Source organism: Macrotis lagotis, chromosome 1 (genome assembly GCF_037893015.1).
Source record: "Macrotis lagotis isolate mMagLag1 chromosome 1, bilby.v1.9.chrom.fasta, whole genome shotgun sequence".
Taxonomy (NCBI): domain Eukaryota; kingdom Metazoa; phylum Chordata; class Mammalia; order Peramelemorphia; family Peramelidae; genus Macrotis; species Macrotis lagotis.
This window is the reverse complement of record NC_133658.1, coordinates 865,527,783-865,553,235: the sequence shown is the minus strand read 5'-3', so window position 1 is coordinate 865,553,235 and position 25,453 is coordinate 865,527,783. Positions and strand designations below refer to the sequence as shown.

Here is a 25,453-nt window from a genome sequence, read left to right as displayed (position 1 = left end):
ATTTTTATCTTGTGAGAAAACTTTATACAATTGTGGGAATTAAGAGATTATTTTATACTAATTGTTTGAAGCCAGCCTTGAGTGCCTGGGAGAAGCTCGACCACCTCTCCTTGTTGCTTAGAGACCCTTAATTAAGGACCTGGGTTAGGTTTATCAACAATGTCGTAAAAATGAAAAACTTGATATTCTGATCAATGCAATGATCCCAGAGGCTAGACGAAGAATGCTACACACCTTCTAACAGAGAGAGGACACTAAAAATGCGGAATGAGACACACATTTTTAGACAAAGTACAAAATTTAGGAATTTTGAATTGATTTTGCTCGACTATTCAGAGATGTTGCAGGGTTTTGTTTTTCTTTGAGATAGGTTCGTTGGGAAAACATAACGTATTTTTTAAAAGGAGAGTCTTCTCTTGACTCTACCCTCATAGCCAATTCCACACACCGCCGCAGCCCTGGCGCCCAGGCCCGGGCTCCGGCTCCAGAACCGTCCCCTGAGCGGGCCGGCCTAGGAGGTGTCAGACTCCAGCCCCTTCCCTCCCGCCTGTCAGTCAGCGGCTCTGGCCACACCCCCCGCCGTCCGTTAACTGGTCACTTCGGAAAGGATGGCCCCGCCCCCGCCCCGCCATTGGCCGGCCGTTGAGGAGGAGGCGGAGCCGGAGCCGCAGCCTCCTGTCATGGACCTCTCCAGGATCCCCGGCCCCGGAGAGCCCAGCCCGGCCCCGCGGGCCCCGGGCCGCCCGCAGCCCCGCCGCGGCCTCCGAGACCTGGCGCTGCGGGGGGCGCTGGGGCTGCGGGGGCCGCGGGGGGCGCCGCGGGGGGCGCCGCGGGGGGCGCCGCTGGGGGCGCTGCTGGGGGCGCTGCTGGGGGCGCTGCTGGGGGCGCTGCTGGCCGCCGCCGCCCGGAGCTACCCGGGCTTCTGGGAGGCCCGGGCCGAGGGGGCGCGGGTCAGGCCCATCCCCTGGCCCGTCCCCGCCCCTTCTCCTCCCCCTCCCATTCCCTTCTTCTCATCCCCTTTCTCTTCCCATCCCCTCCCCCATCTGCTTTCTCCTCCCCATTCCCTTTACCTCTCATCCCCTCCTCTCTGATCACCTTCCCTTTCTTACCCCTTTTCCCCTTCTCATCCTCTTCCTTCTCCCCAATCCCCCTTCCCCTTATCACCTTTCTCCGCCCCCTCCCCTGTTTCTTTCCCCCCATCCCCTTTACCTTCTTTCTCATCCTCTTCCTCCTCCTTTTCCTCCTCCCCAGCCCCTCTCCCCTTCCTCTTACCTGCTCCCTCCCCCATCCCCTTCCGGCCTCTTTGACTTTCTCCGCCTCTCCTGCATCCCCTTGCCTTTTCCCTCTGATGCTCCAAAAGCCTCCTCCCAACTCTGGTGCCTCTTCAGCTCAGTCTTAATCCAATCCCTAACTTCTTTTGCCCTCTGAACCATGCCCCTTCCAGTAGTCACAGATGACCCTTCCTCTTAGATGCCTTCTCACCTCCCTTCCACCCTTTGGTGCCTATTGAAGCCTAGCTTTCTCCTGAAGACCCACATCTTCTTTTCTCCTACCCCTGCCACATGAGACCTGGAGAAGAAACCCACATATTCCATATTCTCCACGACTGCTTTCTGATCATCATCAGTTAGCAACATCTTTGCTCCCAATTTATCCAGAACATTGATGCTGTTATCTGTGGGACCTCCATTCTCCTCCTTCTCCTTTCATCTTCTTATCCACCCTTACACCTGTCTCCTTCCAATACTTTAGGTTATAATTTCTTGTGGGCAGCTAGGTGGCGTAGTGGATAAAGCACCAGCCCTGGAGTCAGGAGAACCTGGGTTCAAATCCAGTCTCAGACACTTAAGAATTACCTAGCTGTGTGGCCTTGGGCAAGCCACTTAACTCCGTTTGCCTTACCAAAAAAAAAAAAAAAAAAAAACAAACCTAAAAAAAGTTATAATTTCTTAAAACCCCTCACTTCCCATAAGCTATCTCTCCAGTCAAATGCCCCCCAAAATGAAATGTCCACACCTTGTCTAACCCCTTTCTTCTGCCTCCCTCTCTTCTTCCCTTCCCCCATAATAAATTCAGTCAGCCTGAAATGTAAACTGTCTTAATTGTGTCTGGTCCCAAGACAGAAAATACAGCAAAAAGCCCCTGGGAGTCCTTTTCTTGTATCCTCAGGCCATCTCTCTATCCCCATATTCTGATATAGGAGGCAGCAGAGAAGCTTTTGGGATCAGATGGATTTACTCTCTTCTCCTCTCTGGATGCAGACAGAGACATGTACATCAGCCCTGAAGAGTTCAAGCCTGATGCTAAGAAATTGATAGGTACTTGGGAGTGTATGGGGGCTGATGAGGACAACCCTGTGGGAAAATTGGAGTGACTTATTCATTTCTCCACCTGAAAAGAAAAATCCCATTCTACCTCACAGGTCCAAGTGAGAAGAAAAGAGATAATTCATTAGAAAAGATTTTCTCATTTAAGGGCTATACAAACAATAGGCATTATTAATGATCATTATCAGTGATGACAGTGGCAATAATTAAATAACAGACCAAACTAATGACCCCTCAAATTCCCAGAGCCTCTTTCTTCCCAGACATTATTCTGATCTTAGTTTTTCTCACAGGTTAATGTTTCGAATATGTTCCTTTGTGCTTTCTTGCCACTATATGTCACAACTCATCTCTCCCTTATCTTGTGTGACTCATGTTCATGTTCTGAAAATCCTTTACAAGATCATAATTTAGAGCAAGAAGGAATCTCAGATGCCAGTTTGGTCAATGCCCTCATTTAACAGATGAGGCAGAAGAAGGTTAAATGATTGCTTAAGAAGAGACAGTATCAGATGGGTGGGTTCTCAACTGAAGTCCTTTGGGTCTGTTCAACTCACTGGAACCATTCCTTTAAGATAAGAGATTCTTAATATGTTATGTTTTGAACCTCTAGTAATCTGTTTAAACCTATGGTCCCCTTTTCAGAATATTGTTAAGTGTATAAAATGAAATTTATAGTATTACAAAGAAAACCAACAATATCAAAGTACAGTTATAAATATTTTTAATAAGTTACAGATTCCCAGTCATAAATAATAGCTAGCATTGATATAACACTTTTAACATTTACAGATTTTCTCTCATTTGATATAATAACCTGGGGAAGCAGTGGCTGTTATTATCCCCATTTTACAGAGGTTAAGTGATTCACCAAGGGTCACATAGAAAGTAAATGTCCGGGGCTGGATTTGAATTCAGATCATCCTGACTCCTAGCCCAGCTCTTTGTCCACACCCAACTGCCTGCTTTATGAATCCCAGCTTTAAATCTCTTGACCTTACTTGGAACCCATAGGAAACAAGTATTCTCTCTATAGTTATCCTACTGTGTGATCGCAGCATCTCTTCTTGTCCATTGTTTTGATCCTATATTTATGCTGTTTCTCCTACACGCCTGGCACTTGACCCTACAATGCTTCTCTCCATTGCCCTGGAAATAGTTGACAGATTAAAAATTCTTGAGATTGTCCTATTCTATGCTTCAAAGTCAGTTGGGAAAAAAATTGGTATTCAAAAGATGATCTTTGCTTCAGGAAAAAAACTTGGGATCTTTAAAAGCATTGAGCAATTTCCTAATACTATCCAGCCTGCTTTCTTCCTGTTCAACTCTGGGTTCATTAGAAGAGTCTGGTCAAATTATACATGTTGAAAGCTCAGTTCTATGACATATCTCTATCAGAGTGTGAACAATATTCCTTCTTCTACTTGGTTTTTATGGTGTAAATCATTGGACTGGAGCCTTAAATAATTATGAATTTCATAATACTGCAGTTCTTGGGAACAGGATGCAATCAGCACAATGTTATCTATAAACAGGAGCACCTAGGACCCATTTACTGTCTAGATGCCTTGCTCTACCTTTTGGACTCTTGAATTTAACAACTTTCATGAAAATGGCAAACACTTTGTGAACATACTTCTTGTTTTATGTCCCATTTGATTTTTTTCAGAGAAACATTGTGGTGTAGTGATAAGAGAACTGTCCTTGGAGTCAAATGTTCAAAACAAATACTGTGTGATCTTGGTCAGATCAATCTCTCAATATACTGTTACCTCCTATAAGTTGCAAAGGAGCTGCCAGTTTGCATTGGTAGATTCCTCATTTGGTAATTTCCTATACCAGTGAAATTACAGGTACAAATTACTTGGTCTTTGAACAAAATTATCTTTTACTTATTCCTAATGTCCTTGCCAGGCAGGAAAATTGTTCTCATTTTCTAATTGGAGGATAATCTTTCAGACAGCATTTTGATGAGAGCTTTTATTCTCTCTCTCTTTCAGCCAGGCAATTGTATAACAATAAAGCTATGGTCTGCCTTCAAATTTTGTTAGCAAAAGCATGTCTGTTCCCTTCTCATATTTTCATGAAGGATGCCCTCAGTATGTCTGTAGATTATTCTCAGGAAGATTTTGTAGACATCAGAAAATAGGCATAAAGATCAGTAGTTACTATATTTTAATGTCAACAGTTTATTTAAAGAGATCTATTGGGGCAGCTAGGTGATACAGCATAGAGAACCAGCCCTGGGGTTAGGGGGACCTGAATTCTCCATTGAATAATGGAGAGGAGAACAGGAATACTTTGCTCCCTAGTACCAGAGAAAACCTCACAACTTTCCCAGGGACAAAATTGATTCTGTTTACATATCTATTTTCCATAGCAGCCACATCCATCAGCATCCTGGAGGAGGAAGTATCTCAGATATTTCCACTGGACCTCAGTGAGGAGAAATTGTCTATGATGGCCAGATTCCAGCCTCTGATCCCAGAAACTATGTCCAAGAGCAAAAATGGATTCCTGGGGGTAAGTATGAAGGAAGGACTAGGTGGTAATGAGCTGAAGGGCTCATGCTGCAGGCTTTGTAAGGTTTTAGAGATCTATCTATTGTGATTTCCCATCTCAATGCCAATCTGGTCTAGCCTGAACTGGAGTCATAAAGTTCCCTCAGTGAAGAGTTCTCTGTATTTTCACTCCAAAGCATATGGAAAAAATGCTCTGTACTCTGTTTTCCTTAGCTTATCCCCTTCATTCTCCCTTTAGAACAGGGATGGGAAACCTCATATTGATCTGGTGTTGCCAAGGCAACCGCAGACAGTACTTGAAATTCAATAAATCTGGGAGCTGTTAGGGATGAATTAATTAAATGTTTGACCAAAGATAGTCTAGGAATGCTCTTGGCAGAATAAAAGTTCCCCATCCTTATTTTAGAAGATCTAAATATAAATGTGCAATTCTTAGTTATCTATAGCTATAGAAATGATTAATCTGTAAGTCTTTTAAGCTGGTTTGGAGACGCATTATGTGATTTTAAAGGGAGAAAATCAGGAAGGACACAAAATACTTTCTCAAATAATCATTGAATGAAATAACATTTCCTGAGCTGCTGGTAGTAGTGGTCCTTCATTCTCAAATTAGACCAATGACATCAGGGAGGATGTCTCTCTGTCTCTCACTTAAAGAAGAGCTGTGCAAAATCTCTAATCTCACTTTCTCTTCCAGAGTCATACAGGTCCAGTAAAACAACATTTCAATGGGGGTGGCTAGGTTGTGCAGTAGATAAAGCACCAGCCCTGGAGTCAGGAGTACCTGGGTTCAAATCTGGCCTCAGACACTTAATAATTACCTAGCTGTGTGGCCTTGGGCAAGCCACTTAACCCCATTTGCCTTGAAAAAGCCTAAAAAAAACCAAAAACAACATTTCAATGAAATAATATTTCCTGAGCACAAATTAAAAAAAAAAAACAGAAAGAATTCCCTTCTTTGTACTATTTAATTCAGATTAACAATGAAATAAATTCATTTTCAGACAGAATGCCCACATAAGGTTCAAATCCAACCTCTTGTTAGCCATAAATTCTGAAGGCTGTTTATGGTTAACAAAAAACAATCCTGGATTGATTTCCATAAGCTCTTTATAAGACACAATTCCTTATAGATGACATTAAAAACCCATGATATTCAGTTCATTTCATAGTTCATTCATAGTTCATTTCCCCTACTCGCTTCCTGGCCTCTAGCCTCAGATGAAGTTTCTCCAGTCTTCTTAGTGAGAAAGGAGAGAACACTTATCTTTCTTCTCAAGAAAAGGGAAAGAAAGAAGACCCAGAGGCCAAGAAACCAAAGACTCTGGAGTAATTGGGCACCTATAAAAATAGCTGAGATATGAAGAGGATTTTGAATCATGTTCATAGGAACAAGCTGAGAATTCGAGCTTCATTCTAGGGTTCTAGCCTTGGGAGCGCAGTCAGGTGGCAAGCATTAATTGGTACTTACTTTGTGCAAGCATAAAGGACATTTGCTGCCATTAAGGAGCTTAGAAGAGAAAAGAAAAATGAGAAGCAGCAGAAAGCCAAGTGCCAAGTGAGGAGGCAAGATAGCCAAGCACAGCATAAAGCATGGCTAGCCTGGGTCCATCCCTATAATGTTAGACTAGCCTAGGTCCATCAATATAATGTCAGGCTATATCTTTCCCTTTCAGTCCTTGACCTGGGTCCATTCCATAATGTTGGACTAGCTTGGGTCCATCCTTATAATATTGGGTTAGCCTGGGTCCATCCCCATAATGTCAGCTTGGGAGGAATTCAACAGTGGGGGTAGGGCAGAAGGGGAAGGAAGCCCAGAATGGTGGAGGGTTATTCCAGTGTCAGAAAGTTCCAGGTGTTAGGGAAGTTCTAGGGTGAGAAGGTTTCAAGTGAAAATTCTAGGGTGTTGATGAAAATTCTAGCTAAGTCATGGTGGAGAAGACCAGAGAGTCAGATAGGAAATGAAACCTTGGTAACATAGACATCCTCCAGTGTCTCTTCTTCCCCTCAGCAGGGTGACACAGAGAACTTACTCATAGGGGTAACAAAGGGGAGTACAGAAGATATGACTTTAAAAAATTCATAAAATCATGGCTTTAGAACTGGAAGGGATTAAAAAGGCAACTAGTCCAACATCCTCATTTTATAAATGAAGAAACTGAGGCCCACAGAGATTGAGGTTTTGCTCAAGGACACAGTAGTAGAAGTAGAAGAAATTCCAACCCAGATCCTCTGACTCTTTAAATATTCACACCAATACTTAGACATAAAAATGAATTAACAACAATGCTACTAAAGGGTAAGGAAAGAATCCCTTTCTTATCTCATTCAGTTGGGAGTAGCTGGATGATGTCACCAGGAGTCTGATTGTGAGGTGCAAGCACCCTGTGAAAGAGGCCTCAGCTGGCCATTGCAGTGTTAACCTCTTCCAGTTCCTCATGCCCTCTGTCCTTGACTTATTCCAAACTATCTCAACTCCGTACCCTTGCTCAACAAGGTCCCTTTTGCCAGGAATATCTTCCCTCCCCACTAGATAGCAAAGTCAAAATCTTTGCAAGCCTCTATGTGCCAGTCAAAGAGAGCATCTTATTTCCCTGTTTAATCCTTTGATGCTTATTCAAGTCATCCCCTGTCCCTCCTATCCCATAGCCTCTTCATCTCATTAAAACTCTGCAATGATGGCAGTCAGTCTTAACAGGCATCAAAACCCAAACCCAAAAAGCATAAGGAAAGGAACAAACAACAGACTCTTTTGCTGAGGTTCTGTAAAGGCTTTTCAAAGCTTAAAAGCAAAGTAAACACACAGACATCATAGATAATTTAGGCAATGGTTTGGTGAAAATAAGAACTGATTCTCTCCTATAACAGCATCCTCTTTATAAAAATCTACTAGCATAGAACAAAATAAGATCAGCCAAATGCAAAACAGAACAAATACAAGTCAGTTCAAAGAGAATCAAAAGGAAATAGGGGTTTTTTTTATCTACCTGAAGAAAAAACAAATAGGGTAAATCCTGTACCTCAAAAACACATGGACTTGCTAAACATCCTTGGGTCCCTGGCCAATGTATCAATTAATAATCATGGGATAAACAAAGACATGGCTCAAAGGTAGAGTACAAGTCAGGAAAAAGAGACTTTATTGATATTATGAGCTATGATAGAGACATCAAATCTCTAAACAACATACATAGAAGAAAATGAATATATTAAATATCAAGGATAGTTATGCTGAATTATGAACTGTTGCCAAGTACAAGGTTATATCATTACAACACAGGGGGAGATAAATGGAGTGTACAGTTTTCAGATAAGGGTTTATAATATCTTACAGGATACCTTGTCTCTATGAGAAGGAGAATGACGATGACATATTATGAAAGTCTGAATTTTCAGTATATACTTTCTTCCAACTATAACTTTATAATGGTAATTTGTAGCTATGCAAGCAGATTGGACCAGGGGCAAATCTAAATGTAAGGAAAGGAATATGATTTGTTCAGTGCATGCTGATATATGGAAGCTCATTCTAAAACATATCTCATGTCAAGAAAGGGAAAAATTCAGGCCCCTTTCTCAGCCTCCATGGCTGAGGGGGAGAGGAGGAGAGAGAGAGAGAGAGAGAAAGAGAAGGATTTGAAGGATATATTTGAAAAAGGAAAAAGAAGGCAATGAGAAAACATCACTACAAATCAGATTTTGAAAAATTGGTTCCCAGAATTGAACAGAATACTTCAGATATGGTTTGATCATAGCAGAGAATAGAATGGCTATCACCTACTTATTCCTGGAAGCTATAACCAAGGTCTCCTGAACTTTTTATCTATCACATCTGAATGCTTACTCATTGAGTTTTCAGTCCATTAAGACCCCCAGAGCATTTTTGGACAAAATTCTCAACTACCTAACCATATCTTTCCCATTCTATTTTTATGAAACTAATTATTACTTCTTTATTCCCATAGCACCTTATTTATTCCTCTCTGATACTTCTCTTCTTAAACATAAAATTATAGCATCTGTATTAGATTATAAGCACCAAGAGAGTAAAACCTCTATCATATTTGTCTCTTCATATAGTTTCATTATAGGAGATGAATCTTTTAAAAAGATTTTTTTTTCTGGGGTTTTGTTTGTTTGTTTTATGTCAAGTCAATGAAGTTAAATGACTTGCCCAAGGTCACACAGCCAGGTAATCACTGTCTGATGTCAGATTCAAACTCAGGTCCCCCTGACTCCAGGACCAGTGCTCTAGCCACTGCACCACCCAGCTGCCCCAAAAAGATTTATTGAATTAAATTAGTAATCACTATAGGTGTTCAGAGAAAGGAGAGATGGATGTGAAAATGTTTCAGAATATTACATATCTTGGGACTTGAAAGTTGGGTAGGACATATAGAAGAAGAAGAGAGAGAGAGAGAAGCTTATTCCAGACAATAAGAGCATGATAAAAATACTGAGACTCAAATTTCCTTGAGAAAGTCAGTAAGCCAATTGGGCTACATTATAGAATTTCTCTAGTATAGAATTTGGAGGTACATCTGAAATAGGTAGGGACTCTATACTAGGTGAAAAACCAGTGACATCAAAGGCAGAGAACCAAGTGGTCAGACCTCACTGGATAAGACAGCAGTGAGGCCCTCTCACAAGGGCCTTTGGGAACAGGAAATCTAGGTCTAATTTGGGCTCTTAGATAAAAAAATCTTAGTTGATTTCCTAAACCATTTTTAGGGTCAAATCTCCCCAATAATCTAAATATTCCTTCCCAAGTCTGTCTCTAGTCTTCACTGCCTCCTCTTCTACACTTCTTGCTCTCACTTTTCCCCAGGTTTCTCATCTTACCCTGTCTGGACTTCGAAATTGGACTGTCCCTGATGTAGTGCTCCGCCTGTTCTCAGCCCGACAGTTCTTCATCTTCCTGCCACCCAAGGAGGATATGAAGTTGGGTGAGCCCTGGTGGATTGTCCCTAATGAGATGAAAGAACATCTTCCTTCCAATCGCTTCTATCCACCAAGGACCAAAGTAAAAGAGGTTAGAAAAGATCTTAAGTCCCTAAGTCCATCCCTCTTCCACCCCCTCAAATCTCACCAAATAATCAGAGTTTGACCCAGTCCTCTTCAGATCTAACCCAAATGCCTCAGACCTGGATAGCTAGCACTGATCTGATGCTCCAGGCCTCATCTATACCAGAAATCCAGAATCTGTGGCTATGAGCATCTCTGGTTATCTACCCCAACTCCTTTTATATTCCCTTGAACCTGCCCCCTTGACTTTGAGTCTGCCAGATTCCACCCCAGGGACCAAGAGAAAAGAAAGAAGCCTCAAGGCTTTTCAGGAGAAGAAATATTAACCCCATCATTCTGAAGGAAAAGAGTCCCCATCATCTAATGCACAGGTGTCATTTTGGCCCAGTAACCTATTTCAACCCCAGGAGAGAAGATGACCTCAAGAAGGCTCCCAAGGTAGTTGGGCCATTGCCTCCCACAGGACTTGATCTATAAACTCTTGAGCATGTTCCACCCAAGGCTGTTTGTGAAAACCCGCTTTGGCCCTCAGGGTACAGTGGCCTGCCTTCTGGCCACCAGCAACTTCTACTACAAAGTGGCCTTCAGGTGAGTACTCCTACCTCCAGCATGGTAGATTGAGGGAATTAGGGTCTAGAGAGATGGTAAAGAACAAAGGGACAGGACCATAAGACAGACCACTGAGCACTAGACAAATTTTAGGTTGTCCGGGAAGAAGCCAAGGACATCCTTCATTTTTCTTGCTATTCAGAGACCCTTAGTGACCTGTACAAGAACAGGAACCAGAAACATTTGTATCTCATGCAAATGGCTTCTCTCTTAAGAGATTGGATATGAAGTTATAGTAATTGTCTCAAAAGGAATTTAAGTCCCTGTAGAGGTTCAGGATTTCCTACAGTTTGCAATTTCCCAAGCCTTCCTGGTCCCACCTCAAATGTTTACAATAGTTGAACTTTTCAATACCTCAGTCATTCCAGCAGTCAAGACATCCCCAATCCTACCTCCCCTCCATACTCTTTTAAATAATGGTTCTTAACTTTTTCTATGTCATAAACACTTTAGGCAATCTAGGTAAACCTCTAGACTCCTAAATTCATAAAACAGAGGAAACCAATTTTGCTGAAATATAGTTAGAAAAATATTTTTTAAATTTTTTTGCAAGGGAATGGGGTTTAGTGGCCTACTCAAGGCCACACAGCTAGATAATTATTAAGTGTCTGAGGCCATATTTGAACTCAGGTGTTCCTGACTCCAGGGCCAGTGCTCTATTCACTGTGGCACCTAGCCACCCCTCAAAATATTTTTTTTAAAAAATAAGTTTACAGGGACAGCTAGGTGGTACAGTGGATAGAGCACCGGCCCTGGAGACAGGAGGACTTGAGTTCAAATTCAGCCTCAAGACACTTAATGATTGCCTAGCTATGTGACCTTGGATGAGTCACTTAACCTCATTGCCACTTAAATTTAAAAAAAAATAATTTAAAAAAAAATAGTCCCAGGTTAAGAATGTCTACTTGAAGGTGTATTAATATATTCCCCAAAATGTATCTTTCTAAACATGAAACCACAACATCCAACTGTAGCTTCCATTCCCACTGTTCGAATCTAAGCTCCCTGAGAGCAAGAATCTCTTTACTTTTGTTCTTGCAATCCCATAGCTTTGTACAGTATTTAAGGAGTTTTCAAGCACAGAATATCTGACTCTGTCTACTGCTTTGAAGATGTAATGGGGCCTTTTGGGACACACTCAAATCTAACGTGAAAGCACTTCAAGAGAGTTTGCCTAGGTGCTACCAGATTGCTTAGTATGGAGGTTGCTCTGTGTTCTCTACCACATGGGGTTGGGATGGAGTAGCTTCCTTTTACAGACTACCCAGAACAAGGATTGAAACTGTCAATATTGTCTTTCTGGTTTGTAAATTTGCCTGCTACAATCAGAGGGTAGAGATTAGAGTTTACCCACAGTATGGGCACCAGGAACTGAGTGGAAAAGAAGGAAGAATTTCCTTCCCTTGCTCAGCCTCTCTTTTGACCTGAGCGCTGAGAAATGAGCTTGGGTAGATTTGTTTTTGTTCTGTTTCATTTGTCCTTTTTTAGTTTCAGGTACCAGAGGGCATTCCCAAAAACCTGGAAGTTCAAGCCATGGCAGCTGTGGAGTCAGGAGGCAGGGTAGAATATAGCAGCCAACCAGGCAGGGAAGCCCAGAGAAACCAGACTTGAACTTCAGATTCCATAAGGATCATTGCCGGCACCTGAAACTATGGACAGATGAAACAGAAACAGAACAAAACATCCCCAGGCCCATTTCTCAGCAGTTCTTCCTCTCTCACCATTCACTTCATGGTGCCCACATGTGCTTCCCCCCATTATGAGCATAGGAAAGAGCATAGGAAAAAGCCAAGTCAGAAAGTGAAAGAGAGCTATCAGCAGCAACCAGCAGATAATTTCACCAGTTTTAGAAATGCTGCCTGTGCTGGACAAAGAGGCTACCCCTCCCCCAACCACCTACCTGAGACCATCTCCATGTGAGACAATCTGAGCATATTCAAAATGCTGGGGTGGGGGGAAATCTAGACAATCTGTTAAGATAATTAAATTAATTTGACCTGAATAAAGATAAACAGAATTAAACTAGCACATGGTAACTTCCAGAGTTTGTCTTAAGGAACAAATGGAATTAGGCTAACATGTGTTAGCCTCTAGAGTTTGATCTTACAAAAAAACAAACAATTAGATTAACATAGGTGTTTATTAGTTCTCTAGGCTTGTGGTTATACATATGTGGGACCTAGGTAGGAACCCAGACCCAAAGAAGAATTTTGGAGAAGCATTCTTAAGAGACTGAAACAAAGTATAAACCATGATCAGTGTTGATCAGTATTGATAATTCTTTTACAGTAATGGCCTTAACTCAGGATGTTCCTTCATGTCACTGTTTGTTAGGGGGCCTAGGAGTAAAGAACTATCAGGGATCCTGACTCAAGATTTTTCTGTGTTAACATTTATACTAAAGATCTCCACAAAGTATGGGAATCTTTCTCTCCATCTGGGATGTCTGTGGCATTCTATGATTGTTGACACAATGGGGAGATTTATATTTGTTATAAGCAAATTGTTGTTAGACAACATTGTCACTACTTACTAAATCTGTCAGTAAATGAAATGAGGTTACTTGGTGTGGCCATGCTTGAAGCTATACTGTCTCTCAGTGATTACTGCTTTTTTTCAAGATGTTTAATAACTAATACTTTGAAATAAAAATATATTTTAGCATTTCTCCAGGAATTAAAAGTCAAACTCTCTGGCTCACCTGAAGGATCTACCCTTTTCCATGTTTAAATTTGTTCTTCTTTATTCTTCCTGATGCACCTCCATAATTCTTCAAAGATTACAGATGGTGACTCAAGAATCACATCTCAGGGGCAGCTAGGTGGCGTAGTGGATAAAGCACCTGCCTTGGAGTCAGGAGTACCTGGGTTCAAATCCGGTCTCAGACACTTAATAATTACCTAGCTGTGTGGCCTTGGGCAAGCCACTTAACCCCATTTGCCTTGGAAAAAAAAACCTAAAAAAAATCACATCTCTCAGTTCTTTTAGCTTCCTCAGATGTGCCTGGTGAATTGAATTTGTTGAGGGCAGATAGTGTATTCTTAATATCTCCGTATCTTTTTGTTTTGCATTCCTCCCCTTGGGACAAAAAGGACCTTTACTCTCCTTGTATTAAACAACCTTTCTTAATAGTTAGAATCAGCAGATTCTCTTAACACATGGTTAAATCACTCCCAGTCAGCCTTTTTAAGGAAGAAAAGAAAGGAAAAGTTTCTCCAATCTGCAGGCATAATTCTTAGCCAAGGCCTCTTCTGGAATTTATTCAGAGATAAGCCACCAAAATGGTGAGTGGATTGGAAACTGTTCCATAGGATCAGCTAAAAGAACTTCAACTGTTTAACCTAAAGATTAGTGAGGACATGATGACTGTGTGGTAGTTAGAGGATTAGACTTATAAAAAACAAAACTAGAAACAATGGGTGTAAATTGCAGACATGTAATTTTTACTTGATATTAGGAAAAATTTCTTAACAATTTATAGCTGCTTTTAAATGAACTCCAGGGTCCCTTTTAGTTCTGCTATTCTATAGAGTGGGTTATCTTCTAATCCTTTTATTGATTCTTCAAATGGAGATTGAGTGACTACTTCTCAGGGATGAGGTAGAAGGAAATGGATTCAGGGACGGCTTGAATTTGATGACTTCAGAGAGCCTTTCCAACTCTTAAGATCCTCTTTCTTTTTTTTCTGGCATTAGGATCCATGCTGAGTTCCAGCTCAACGAACCACCCCTCTTCCCATTCTGGTTTTCTCCAGGACAGTTCACTGGTCACGTCATTCTCTCTAAAGATTGCTCCCATGTTCGTGACTTCAAGCTCTTTGTACCCAATCACAAGTAGGTTTATTAGCCTCTCTGAGACAATTCAGTCAAGTGAGGGCCCCCCCATCAGATCCCCTTCTTTAGTGTATAGCAAGACCCTGACTTGTCCTAGACAGCAACATGCTGTCACTGTCCCTTTCAAGGTTCCCTTCCTCATTTCTCAGAGATCCTGGAAGGGATCTGGAACCAACTGTTTTGGCAAGAGGAAACAAAGTAAAAGGAGCTCACAGGCACAATCTTGGAAGACCATCTATTTTTCTAATATGATAGGAAAGATAGCTGCTCCTTACTTTGAGAGGTCAAAAGCTCCCCAAAGTAGGAGATCTGAAAATTACTTCTGAAAGTGGGCTCTCCCTATTACATTCTCTCAGCTATCAGTTCTGAGGGTCTCCACTCATATAAAGAAGTCCTGAAGAGCAGCGACAGAGTTGCAGACAGACCCCCCTCATATTTGTATATTACAGATTTCAGGATTCTTTTGGGAGGGAAGTGGAATTAGAAAAGGGAGAAAGAGATAGGTCAGACCCTGGAAGTGTTTTAGAACAACCTCTGTACTCACCCTTTTACTCTAGTTGAAGGAATTTTACTTATCTAAAACCCAGCCTTCCTTTCCATCAACAACCCTCTATCTTCCATGATAAAATCTTTGGATAATCATTCTAGTTTATCAGACTTGGAAGTCTCTATTTGTCCTCCTCAACTTCCTTTCCAGTTTTCTATTCATCTTGAAGCCATTCATTCAATAGTTTATCCTCAGCCACAGTCTTCAGCCTGGCAACAGGGACTCATTGATGTAAGTCAGTCCCTTTGGTCTGCACTCTTCAGAACCTCATATACACTTGTCTCATAAGGCCTCTGAACGTGGAAATGGAATGGCTTCACCGGTATGAAGAAAATGGCAAATCCAGTATTGAATTGGACATGGATATTGGCTACCTCCCTCAGGTGAGTGTGACTAGGTGCCTTACTTAGGCTTTTTCTGTAGTTTGGTTCTACCCTGCCCTTCAGTCCAGGGGATTTCTTTCATTATACTGAACTGGGAACAAGGTTACAGACAAGAAGTTGATGCCATCAAATTCACAACTTCTAGCTCACTGTAGAGGAAAAGAAAGCCTGAATGTTATTTTTGTTGTTTAGTCATTCAGTTGTGGTGTTCTTGGCAGAGATACTGGAATGGTTTGTCATTTCCTTTTCCAGTGTGTCCCCATTTTATAGATGAGGAACTGAGGTAAATAGGGTTTGTGACTTGCCCAGGTTCACACAACTAGTAAGTATGTGAGTCCAAATTTGATCTCATTCTTTCTGACTTTAGGCCTGTACTCTATCCACTGTGCCTTCCAGCTGCCCTAATGAAGGACTCTACAAAAATACTTTGTGTGAAAATGAGTGACAGATGGTCACCCTGAAAAATCTGCTTAAGACCTGTTTCCTTTGAAAAGTCACAGCTTTGGGGGCAGCTAGGTGGGACAGTGGATAGAGCACCAGCTCTGGAATCAGAAGGACCTGAGTTCAAATTTGACCTCATACACTTAATTGCCTAGCTGTGTGACCTTGGGCAAATCACTTAACCCCATTGCCATAAATTAAAAAAAAATTTTTTTTTAAATCATAGCTTTGGTATCAGTAAGTTACTCCAATCTAAGAGAAATACCAGGGGGGGCTGGTATTTAAGGTATTCACTGGTATTCATTCCTGTTCTTCTGGAGAAATGTAGCTTTGGACCCAGGAGTCATTCTGTTTCTGGGCAATGACAATCCTAGTACTTCAATAATAGTCAATAAATATTTACTAAGTGACTACTCTGTATCAGGCACTGTGCTAATCACTGGGATACAAATTTAGAAAAAGATAGGAGCTTAGAATCTAATTGGAAAAGAAAAGTGACAAAAGGAGACTGAAAAGGGGTCTGAATAGAGGTTATTTATCCTTAAATGGAGGTTACTTATTCATTTATTTATTGTGGCTCCACCCTCAAAAAAGAAGGCCAGAGAGTAATGAGGAGAAATCTGTAGAAAGGCTGATTCTAACAGGATGATGAGGTTTTCCCAATGATGAGTTTCTTGGACCAGCATGATGTAAAAGTCAGAAAAATCCTAAATAGCATCATTATGGGAAATGAGGAATTCCTAGCTTACTAGCATTAAACTTGGAGAAAACTTTTAAAGTCTTCATACTTTAGACTTACATAGTTAAAGACTTACATAGACCTTTATTTTTACTTAACCAGAATTCTCATCCTAAAATGGGGAGAATGTGAACAGATTAATTCCTTAGACATGACAGATCAAAGCTTGTTCTATTCCCATTCTACTCTTTTTTTTTTACAAGGCAATGGGGTTAAGTGGCTTGCCCAAGGCCACACAGCTAGGTAATTTTTAAGTGTCTGAGGCCAGATTCGAACTCAGGTCCTCCTGACTCCAGGGCCAGTACTCTATCCACTGCACCACCTAGCCACCCCCATTCTTCTACTCTTCAGTGACACAGCTCCATTCTCCAGAGTCTAACCACAGGCATTTTCTCCTAAATATTCCAAGATAATTTCCTATACTTAAGATGTCTCTTCTCTTGTATACAGTTGCCAAAACTTATATGATCTTTTTTTATTTTTTTATTTTTTTTTACTTATATGATCTTGACTGTGACTCCTCAGTACTTGAACTCTTTCTTTCTGGATGCCTTCAACATATTGTCTATGACCTAAAAGTTCTGGATTTGAACTTTTCAGGAGGTGGCAAAAAGTTTTCTAATACATCCGGGCAGTATTCTTTTATGATTTCTCAAAATAAGAAGTCCAGGCTCTTTTTATAGTAATGGTTTGCAGATGGTCCAATGGTGCTTAAAGTACTGTTCTTTTTAATCTGTTTTCCAAGTCAGTTGTTTTAGCTATGAGATATTTTATATTTACTACTCTTTTTTCAATTGTTTGATTTTATTTTACTATTTTTGTTGTCTCATGGAGTCATTAAATTCTGTTTGATCCATTCTAGTTTTCAAGTAGTAGACTTGGGTTAGGTTTTGTATCTCTTGGGCTAACCTGTCAGTTCTCCACTCTTCCAATGTATTCATTTATATTCCAATTATTTTCTCTAGCATTCTATTTCATTTATAAAATAATTTTCACTTTTTTAACTCCTATTTTGTATACTCCAGGAATTCTGGTTGACCTTATGTCCAGGTTGTATTTTTCTTTGAAGCCTATCACAGTACCTGTTCGTAATAGATTCTAATAAATGTTTGTTTCCTTTCTTCCTTAAAGTAGAAGGGTCTTTTGTTTTGTTTTGTCTTTAGTTTACTCCCTCTTCCAGCTGAAATTCCTTTATTGGGACTACAAGTTAAAGTCAGATTTCTAAGCCTTTCAAGAAGGACTATCTGGGCCTTTTTTTTTTTAAAGTTTTTGCAAGGCAGTGGAGTTAGGTGGCTTGCCCAAGGCCACAGCTAGGTAATTATTAAGTGTCTGAGATCAGATTTAAACTCAGGTCCTCCTGACTCCAGGGCCAGTGCTCTATCTACTGTGCCACCTAGCTGCCCTGTCTGGGCCTTTTTTGATCTTGATTTGCATTCTCTGGGAATCTTACTACTTTTTTCCTCTGGATATGGAATGCTATGCTCTTCAAGCTGGGACAACTCCAGTTAGGGACCTACAAACTTTTAGTGTACCTAAATGGTATGATCTAGGACAAAGTCTACCCTCCTGTTCTGAGCTTTACAAACTCCTGACTCTGGTTTGGGTCTGAGTGCTTTAAATGTAGGCCTTCCTATCTTGGATTTGTAGAGATATTTTTAACCAAAATATATTTTCCCCAATAAATTTTTTAATATAGATTCAGCCCAACAATCTTTCCTTTTGAGGTCTTTTTGAAAATTGGATCTGTCATCCAAAATATTAACTATCTTTCCCAGTTTTGTGGCATCTGCAAATTTAATTAGTATGCCATCTATGCCTTAATTTAAGTGATTGATGAAATGTGTTAAACAGCAAGGACTCAGTATCTCTAGGGCAGACTTCCCTTTCCACTAATATCAATTCATTTATTAATAATTTACCCTTTTAATCTGGTCTATCAATTAGTTATGAATCTACCTTACAAAATATTTGTTTAGCCCATATCTCCTCATCTTGTTCATAGGATATGAGAGACTTTGTCAAATGTTAAGCTGAAATCTAGATAAACTGTACCTGCATCAACTCTCTCTTTTAAAAAAAAATTAGATTAGTCTGACCTTATTGGTCATGTGGTCACTTAGTGGTCACTACTCTGTTTTCTACAAATTCACAAACATCTTCTAATACTTTTCCAGGAACTGAAGTCAAGCTCATAGGCCAAGGTTTATAGGTTCCATTCTCTTCCCTTTTCAGATTAGAACATTTGTTTTTCTCTAGCTGTGTGCTGCTCCTGTTCTATGTAATCTAGGTAATTGTTACTCTTAATCTCATTTTATGCATTCTTCTTGATTTCAGTGAGTCAGGAAGTATTAACACCTACTATGTGCTAAGTCTTGTGGGTACAAAGAGAGGTAAAATAATCCTGTTCTTGAGGAGCTCACAGTCTAATAGAAGAGACAACATGCAAATGATTTTATGTAAACTATATAAATTGGAGAAAATCAACAGAGAGAAAATTTAGCATTAAGGAGCATTGGAAGAGATTGCTTATAAAAGGGGGAATTTTAACTGGAACTTGAAGGAGATCGGGAAAGCTAAGAGACACAGATGAGGAAAGAGAGTATTCCAGGCCTAGTTTCCAGCCTGAGAAAAATGCCCAAACTAGGGAGATGGAGATGATCAAGGAGACAGTGTCACAGAGCACATGGGAAAAAGTAAAGATAAAGAAAACTAAAAAGGGAGGAGGGGTCAGCTTATGATTACCCACAGAGGGTTCTACATTCGATCCTGGAGATGATAGCCAATGAGACTTGACTTTCACTTGAACTTCTCCATTGTATTTCTTACTCCACAAGGTCAGACTCTGGGCCTTTGGGGTCATAGGTTCAGAAGGACTCTGGGAGAGAGGAATACTTTGAACTTAGTGGGTGTCCTTTTCCTGGGTGTTCTTCCCACCTCTGGTGCCCTTGGGAGATGGTTCACTTTTATGATTTCTCAAAATATGATGTCCAGGGGCAGCTAGGTGGCCCAGTGGATAGAGCACCGGCCCTGGAGTCAGGAGTACCTGAGTTCAAATCTGACCTCAGACACTGAAATCATAACCTAGCTATGTGGCCTTGGGCAAGCCACTTAACCCCATTTGCATTGTAAAAACCTAAAAAAAAAATATGATGTCCAGGCTCTTTTTATAGTCATAGTTTTCAGTTGATCCAAAGGTTCTTTTTTTTCCTTAGGTTTTTTGGTAAGGCAAATGGGATTAAGTGGCTTGCCCAAGGCCACACAGCTAGGTAATTATTGTCTGAGGCCGGATTTGAATTCAGGTACTCCTGACTCCAGGGCTGGTGCTCTATCAAAGGTTCTTAAAGTACTGATCTTTTATCTGTTTTCCAAGTCAGTTGTTTTAGATATGAGATATTTTATGATGGTTTTGGGACCAATTAGGAAAGTTTGTGCAGTTGAATGAGGTCTGATTTTCAGATTTGCAGGTGACACAAGTATGGAAGGTTTAGGAGAAAGGTCTCATCTGGAAAAAAATGAATCAAATTTGACAATTAAGTAAAAAATAGGATAAAATGTTCATATATGAACAAGAAAAAGTTTGCTCTGAGTCCTCTCTATTTCACTTTCCTATAACATGCAATTCATCGATCAGTCAATTAATAAACTCAAAGTTTCTAGTATTCTAACTACTGGGGACAATGAGAAAGACAAAAGGACCGGTTCTGCTCTCCAAAAGCCCACAGTCTAATGGGGAAGAAAGCATGCAAACAACTATGTACATACAAAATATTAACAGGATAACTGGTGGTAATGAAAAGGGGAAAGTCTTAGAATTAAGGGTGAATGGTATAAGTTTCCTATAGAAGAAAGCATACAAGTTCTTGATGCATTGCTAGAGGCAGTGAGAAATATGATTTGGGGTTAAAGAACTAAGTTTTCTCTGTTCAAAACTAATTGTTTCTCTATTCAAAACTTTGTATGGGGAACCAACTTGGGAGTGTAGTACCATTTTCATTTAACCATCCAAAGTTAACTAATCTGGGTTCTTACACCTGTAGTCACTGCAACTATTCAGACACGTTTGGATCCTTTTCTCTCCTTGAATGTGTCGGACTGACTTTCGGTCAACATGACCTATTCCCTCACATTTCTGCTCTCCTTTAATCTGATAGTCTGAGAACCTCTCCTGCATCCTCTCAAAGAGAGCTCAGCTCATAGAAACTTGTCAGGATAGTATGCAAAGCATCAATTCCAGAAAAATGCTGCCTTCTTGCAGCAAGTATAAACCTTGGCCTATGAGTTTGACTTCGATTCCTGGAAAAGTATTAGAAGATATTTATGAGTTTGTAGAAAACAGAGTAGTGACCACTAAGTGACCATATGACTAGTAAGGTCAGACTAATATAATTTTTTTTTAATTTGGATTTATTAGACTAAGAGAGGGATGTTGTAGGTCTATCCCTAGACCATAACCAGGAAATTCATTTGGGATTTCTAGAGTCATCACTGATCACTTCTCCTCTCAGATGGAGCTGGAGTCCTGGGGACCCTCAGTATTAACTGAGATTCACAAGAAGGGCAAAATAACCTACAGAAGACCTTCCAAGGAGTCCAGCCAATTTGTCTTTGAGGACATTGTATGGCAACAGGAGATAAGCTGGGAGAAGGCAGCACAACAGCTAGAAGTTGCCATGTACCCCTTCTTGAAGGTAAGGTCATACAGAATGATTAAGAGGACTGAATCAGGAGGAGCTCTGCAGGTATGCCCTTCTAGGTAAGAATTGCTAGGGATGTTGGCAAGGACAGAAGCTGGGGGGAAAAGTTTGATTCAAGGTTTTTAAAATTCTAAGAGGGAATAATGGAAGAGATGTTTTTTGACTTGGAAGAAAAGTATGCAAAAGGAACCTTGTGTCTTTCTGTTACTCTCAAGACCAGTCACTAGAATAGAAAATTTGGCCCTATCAATAGCTCTCATTTCCTCACCAGCTACCATATTCTTTGGGATGTGGGGGCTCCCTCAGGTAAGGAAATTGGAGTCTAAGTCAGAATATATAATGAGGGGAATCCTTAATCTCTCTGTAACAAATTACCTAAAATAATAAAATGATAGAACATAAGACTTGGAATCAACTTTAAAGGTTATATTGTCTCTGCCTAATCCACGAATCACCTAAATAACACCCTTCTACAAGTGGTTCTCTGTGGCATTTCACTTTTACTGAAGTAATTCATTCCATTTTATGCAAGTCTTTTTTATTGAGTCCAAGCCTGCTTCTAATTACTATCATTGATCCTAGTGCTGGCTTACAGAAATAGACCTAGTCCCTTTCCACATGACAGCTCTCCAAATAAACTTCTAGGCATCTATCAAAGTTCCCATTCAATAGTCTCTCTTATAGGTAAAATATCCTAAATTTCTTCAGTCATTTCTCATATGGCACTGTTTCTATTCCCTTGTCATTATGACTACCATCCTTTTAATTATTCCAATTTGTCAATGTCTCATTTAAAATGTGACTCCCAGACCCAAGAATATATAGGAACTATCCCTTCCTTTAAAATACTGTACTTCTTAATGTAGTTTTAATGGCTTTAACTTTTATTACACCAACACAATTCTCTTGATTTTTTGAGTTTAAGTCAACTAAACCCATCTTTTTTTCACATGAATTACTGACTAATGTTTCCTCTATCCTCTATTTGTATAGTTTATTTTTTAAAATCTAAGCATCTGACATTGTACTTTGTCTCTAGCAAATTTAATTGTCAAATTTGATCCATCCTTTTTACCAAATGAGACCTTTTTAGTTCTCCTGTCCCTTCCATATTTGTGTCACTTGCAAAGCTGAAAATCAGACCTCATTTAGCTGCACAAATCTTTCCTAACTGGTCCCAATGACCATCATAAAACACTATCAAATGACTTGCTAAAATCTCAATACATTAAGTGTATAGCATTCCCCTGGGCCTCTGGTCTAGGATACTTCTTATTAAAGGAAAATGAAGTAATACTGACATAATTTGTTCTTGGTGAGCAGCAGTCAACTTGTGATGGGTACTTTGCTTTCTCAATTCTTGCCAACTGTTTCTTATAATATGTTTGAGAATTTTACCTCAAGTTAATGCCAAGTTTATGTGTAGTTTGCAGAACCTATCTTCTTTCTCTCATTAAAAACCTAGACAGGTGGTTTTGAATTTTTTTATTACTTTTTTTTTTTAGGTTTTTGGCAAGGCAAATGGGGTTAAGTGGCTTGCCCAAGGCCACACAGCTAGGTAATTATTAAGTGTCTGAGACCAGATTTGAACCCAGGTACTCCTGACTCCAAGGCTGGTGCTTTATCCACTACACCACCTAGCTGCCCCATATTACCTTTTTCATTCATCAAGTTTCCTCAGAAATGACCACCTAGGTTTGTAAACCTGAGTGACTGGGAGGATGGTGGTGCCCTCAGTAGTAAAAAGGAAGTTAGGAAGAGAAGGTTTTGGGGGAAAGATAATGAATTCAGGTTTGGACATAATTAGGTTTAAGATGCCTAGAGGATTTCCAGTTGGATATGTCAAATAGGCTATTAGAGCTGTGCAACCCCCTTCTTTCTTTTGATACCACATCACCCCACCCTGGTGCAGGCCCTTCTTACTTCACACCTGGACTATTGAATTAGCTTTCTGATTGGTCTGCCTGCCTCAAGCTCTCCCCAGTCCAGCTGATCCTCCACTTCAATACCAAAAAGTACAGGTTTGACTATGTCATCTCCATACTTTTTATAACTCCAGGGGCTCCCTGTTCCCTTTAGGATCAAATATAAAATGTAAAGTCCTGTTTGTTTGTTTTTTAACTTTCTTTGGTTCCAACCATTAACCAGTTCCATGTTCATCCAACCCACACTTATCCATCTTTTCCTCATAATACTCTTGGACTCTGAAGCCAGAGTTTAGCATTTCCCTTCTATTTCCCAGGTTCCCTACTTGCCTCTTATCCAAGCTTTTGAAAAAGCCAAGACAGCAAAAAAGCTGGTGCACTCCATTGTGCTCTGGGGATCCCTGGATGATCAATCCTGTTTTGGTGAGAAGGATTGGGGGTGCAAGTGGGGAGAGGAGGGCACAGGGAGGAGTAGGGAGTGGCATCTCAATGAGATCTCTGAGAATAGACACTCTAGAGGGATCTGTGAGAGACTCTGTGGTCAAGCTGGATTCTCCTTGGAGAAGTCCAGGCTTCACTATCCTCTAGCATCCTCTCAAGTATAAGCAACATCCTGCTGTTGGGAACAGGTCCTGGGCAGGATCTGAGAAACATGATATTGGGAAATTCTCTCATCCTCACGCTTCTCAAGAACAATTTTATCAGCAGCTGGTCTCAGGTGCATGAGCTGATTGAGATTCAGGTGAGCAAGGGTAGAGTCTTTGACCACCTGGCCAGAGCCAGCTTTTGGGAAGTCCATCAGTACAAGGAACTGAGAAAAGAGGTTCACGTCCTCTTGTTTGCCTCCAGAACAACCCAGATAAGGAATCTCATAAAAAGTTGGCTGCTCTTCTCCTGGAGAAATATACATCTCATGTGAAGATGCTTCTCTGCCTGCCAAATGGGACTGTGGTTTGTGCCTTACTCCTGACCCTCTATCTACTCACTTTCCATAGTGTCTCTGATGATTCAGTAAGCACTGGTATTGATTTTGCACCTACTATTTGCAAAGGAAACAGGATATACTTTTTCTGATATCATAGGTGCCAAGATTTTAAAGGATGGGTAGAATTTATTAAAATATAGGGGAATAGGAACTATATTCTAGACAGAAAACATGAAAGGAGTATATGTAAAAGGTAGTAAAAGAGAAATCTGGCTTTAGTGCCAGCTTGGGTGAGACTCTGAAAATCAAGGAAAGGAGCTTGATTCTAATTGTAGGTTCTTGATCTAGAGAGTGTCATTGTTGGCAGATTGCCCAGATGACATCTCTAGTTCTATCCCTTTCCTCTACCCTCTAATGCCTCATTGGAAGTGTCAGTTCCTACCCAAGAAAAGAGGAAGTGAAAAAGTGGGAGCTAAAGAGGAGGTTGGGAAAGCCCCCAAGTGTGATAAACCATAGATGAGCCATTGATGAGTCATAATTCTCTCAAATCTGATCCCTCTTCCAGATCCACTGGCAATCATCTCAATCACAAATTAACATTTATCAAGCATCTATCTGTACAGATGGACCAAAGTCTGGGAATACAAATGTTTGTTCAATTGAATTTCAGGTCCATGACATAAGTGCTGATGATCTGTACAAGGTTTCAGTGGAAAGCAATAACAGATTCCTGCACCCAGTAATGGTGTATGAACAGTTCCTACAGGAAGGACTTTTCCGTGCTCAGCCTTTTCTTCACAAAAAGGTGGGAGATTTATTTTAGAGGAATTATGGGCTGAGAAGAGAATTCACTCACAGGTCAAGTCCAAAGTAGATAAAAGTTACAAACCTCAAAGGAAGCCCAGGAGGAGCTTTGCTGAGTTGACTCCCACTTATTATCTTCTACACTCTCCCAAATCATATTTTCCCCCATAACTCTCTAGTAGACCTAGGTCTTCCACCCAATGCCTGCCTTTCACTCCCTTCCTTAGTTTCGTATTCTGTGTTTCTGGGGTTCATTTAATTGCAGCACATGCTTGTTACAAAATTGTTCTTTAAAAATAAACATCCTTTAATAAAGTGATTTGGTAAAGAAAACTTCTCTTTATTTTCCTGGGACTTAATCATCAACCATCCTCTTTCTAATCTGCTGATCTTCCCTTAGTTTTACTTCTAGGTGGAGTGAATTTTGGGCCAGATGACCTTGAAGCCACCAGGACAGTCTTTCCTTAGAAGAGGCTGTAGTTTATAGAATGTATGCATAGAAAACATTGTTAAGATCAGGCTTGATGAAAATGAAGCCATCAGAAGTTTCTCTTTTAAAAAAATTTTTTTAATTATTTATTTTCACATTATTACAATCATCTTATTGTGAAAATGTACTTCAGTCTGTGTCCAGATATCATCACCTCAGTCTCTGGGGTGGGTTGCATAAGTCCATCAG

General features: G+C 40.4%; 1 protein-coding gene across 1 annotated transcript; it reads left to right on the top strand.

The window, feature by feature from the left end:
- The first annotated feature begins 621 nt into the window (after nt 1-621).
- Nucleotides 622-25,074, top strand: LOC141508954 (selenoprotein N-like). The gene is made up of 13 exons (XM_074218078.1): nt 622-772; nt 860-950; nt 2,201-2,318; nt 4,708-4,850; nt 9,678-9,881; nt 10,338-10,462; nt 14,179-14,316; nt 15,153-15,246; nt 20,932-21,114; nt 23,363-23,468; nt 23,675-23,787; nt 23,895-23,996; nt 24,641-25,074. Exons 1-13 carry the CDS (start codon nt 681-683, stop codon nt 24,791-24,793), a joined length of 1,662 nt encoding a protein of 553 aa, XP_074074179.1. The 5' UTR covers nt 622-680; the 3' UTR covers nt 24,794-25,074.
- The last annotated feature ends 379 nt before the right edge of the window (nt 25,075-25,453 follow it).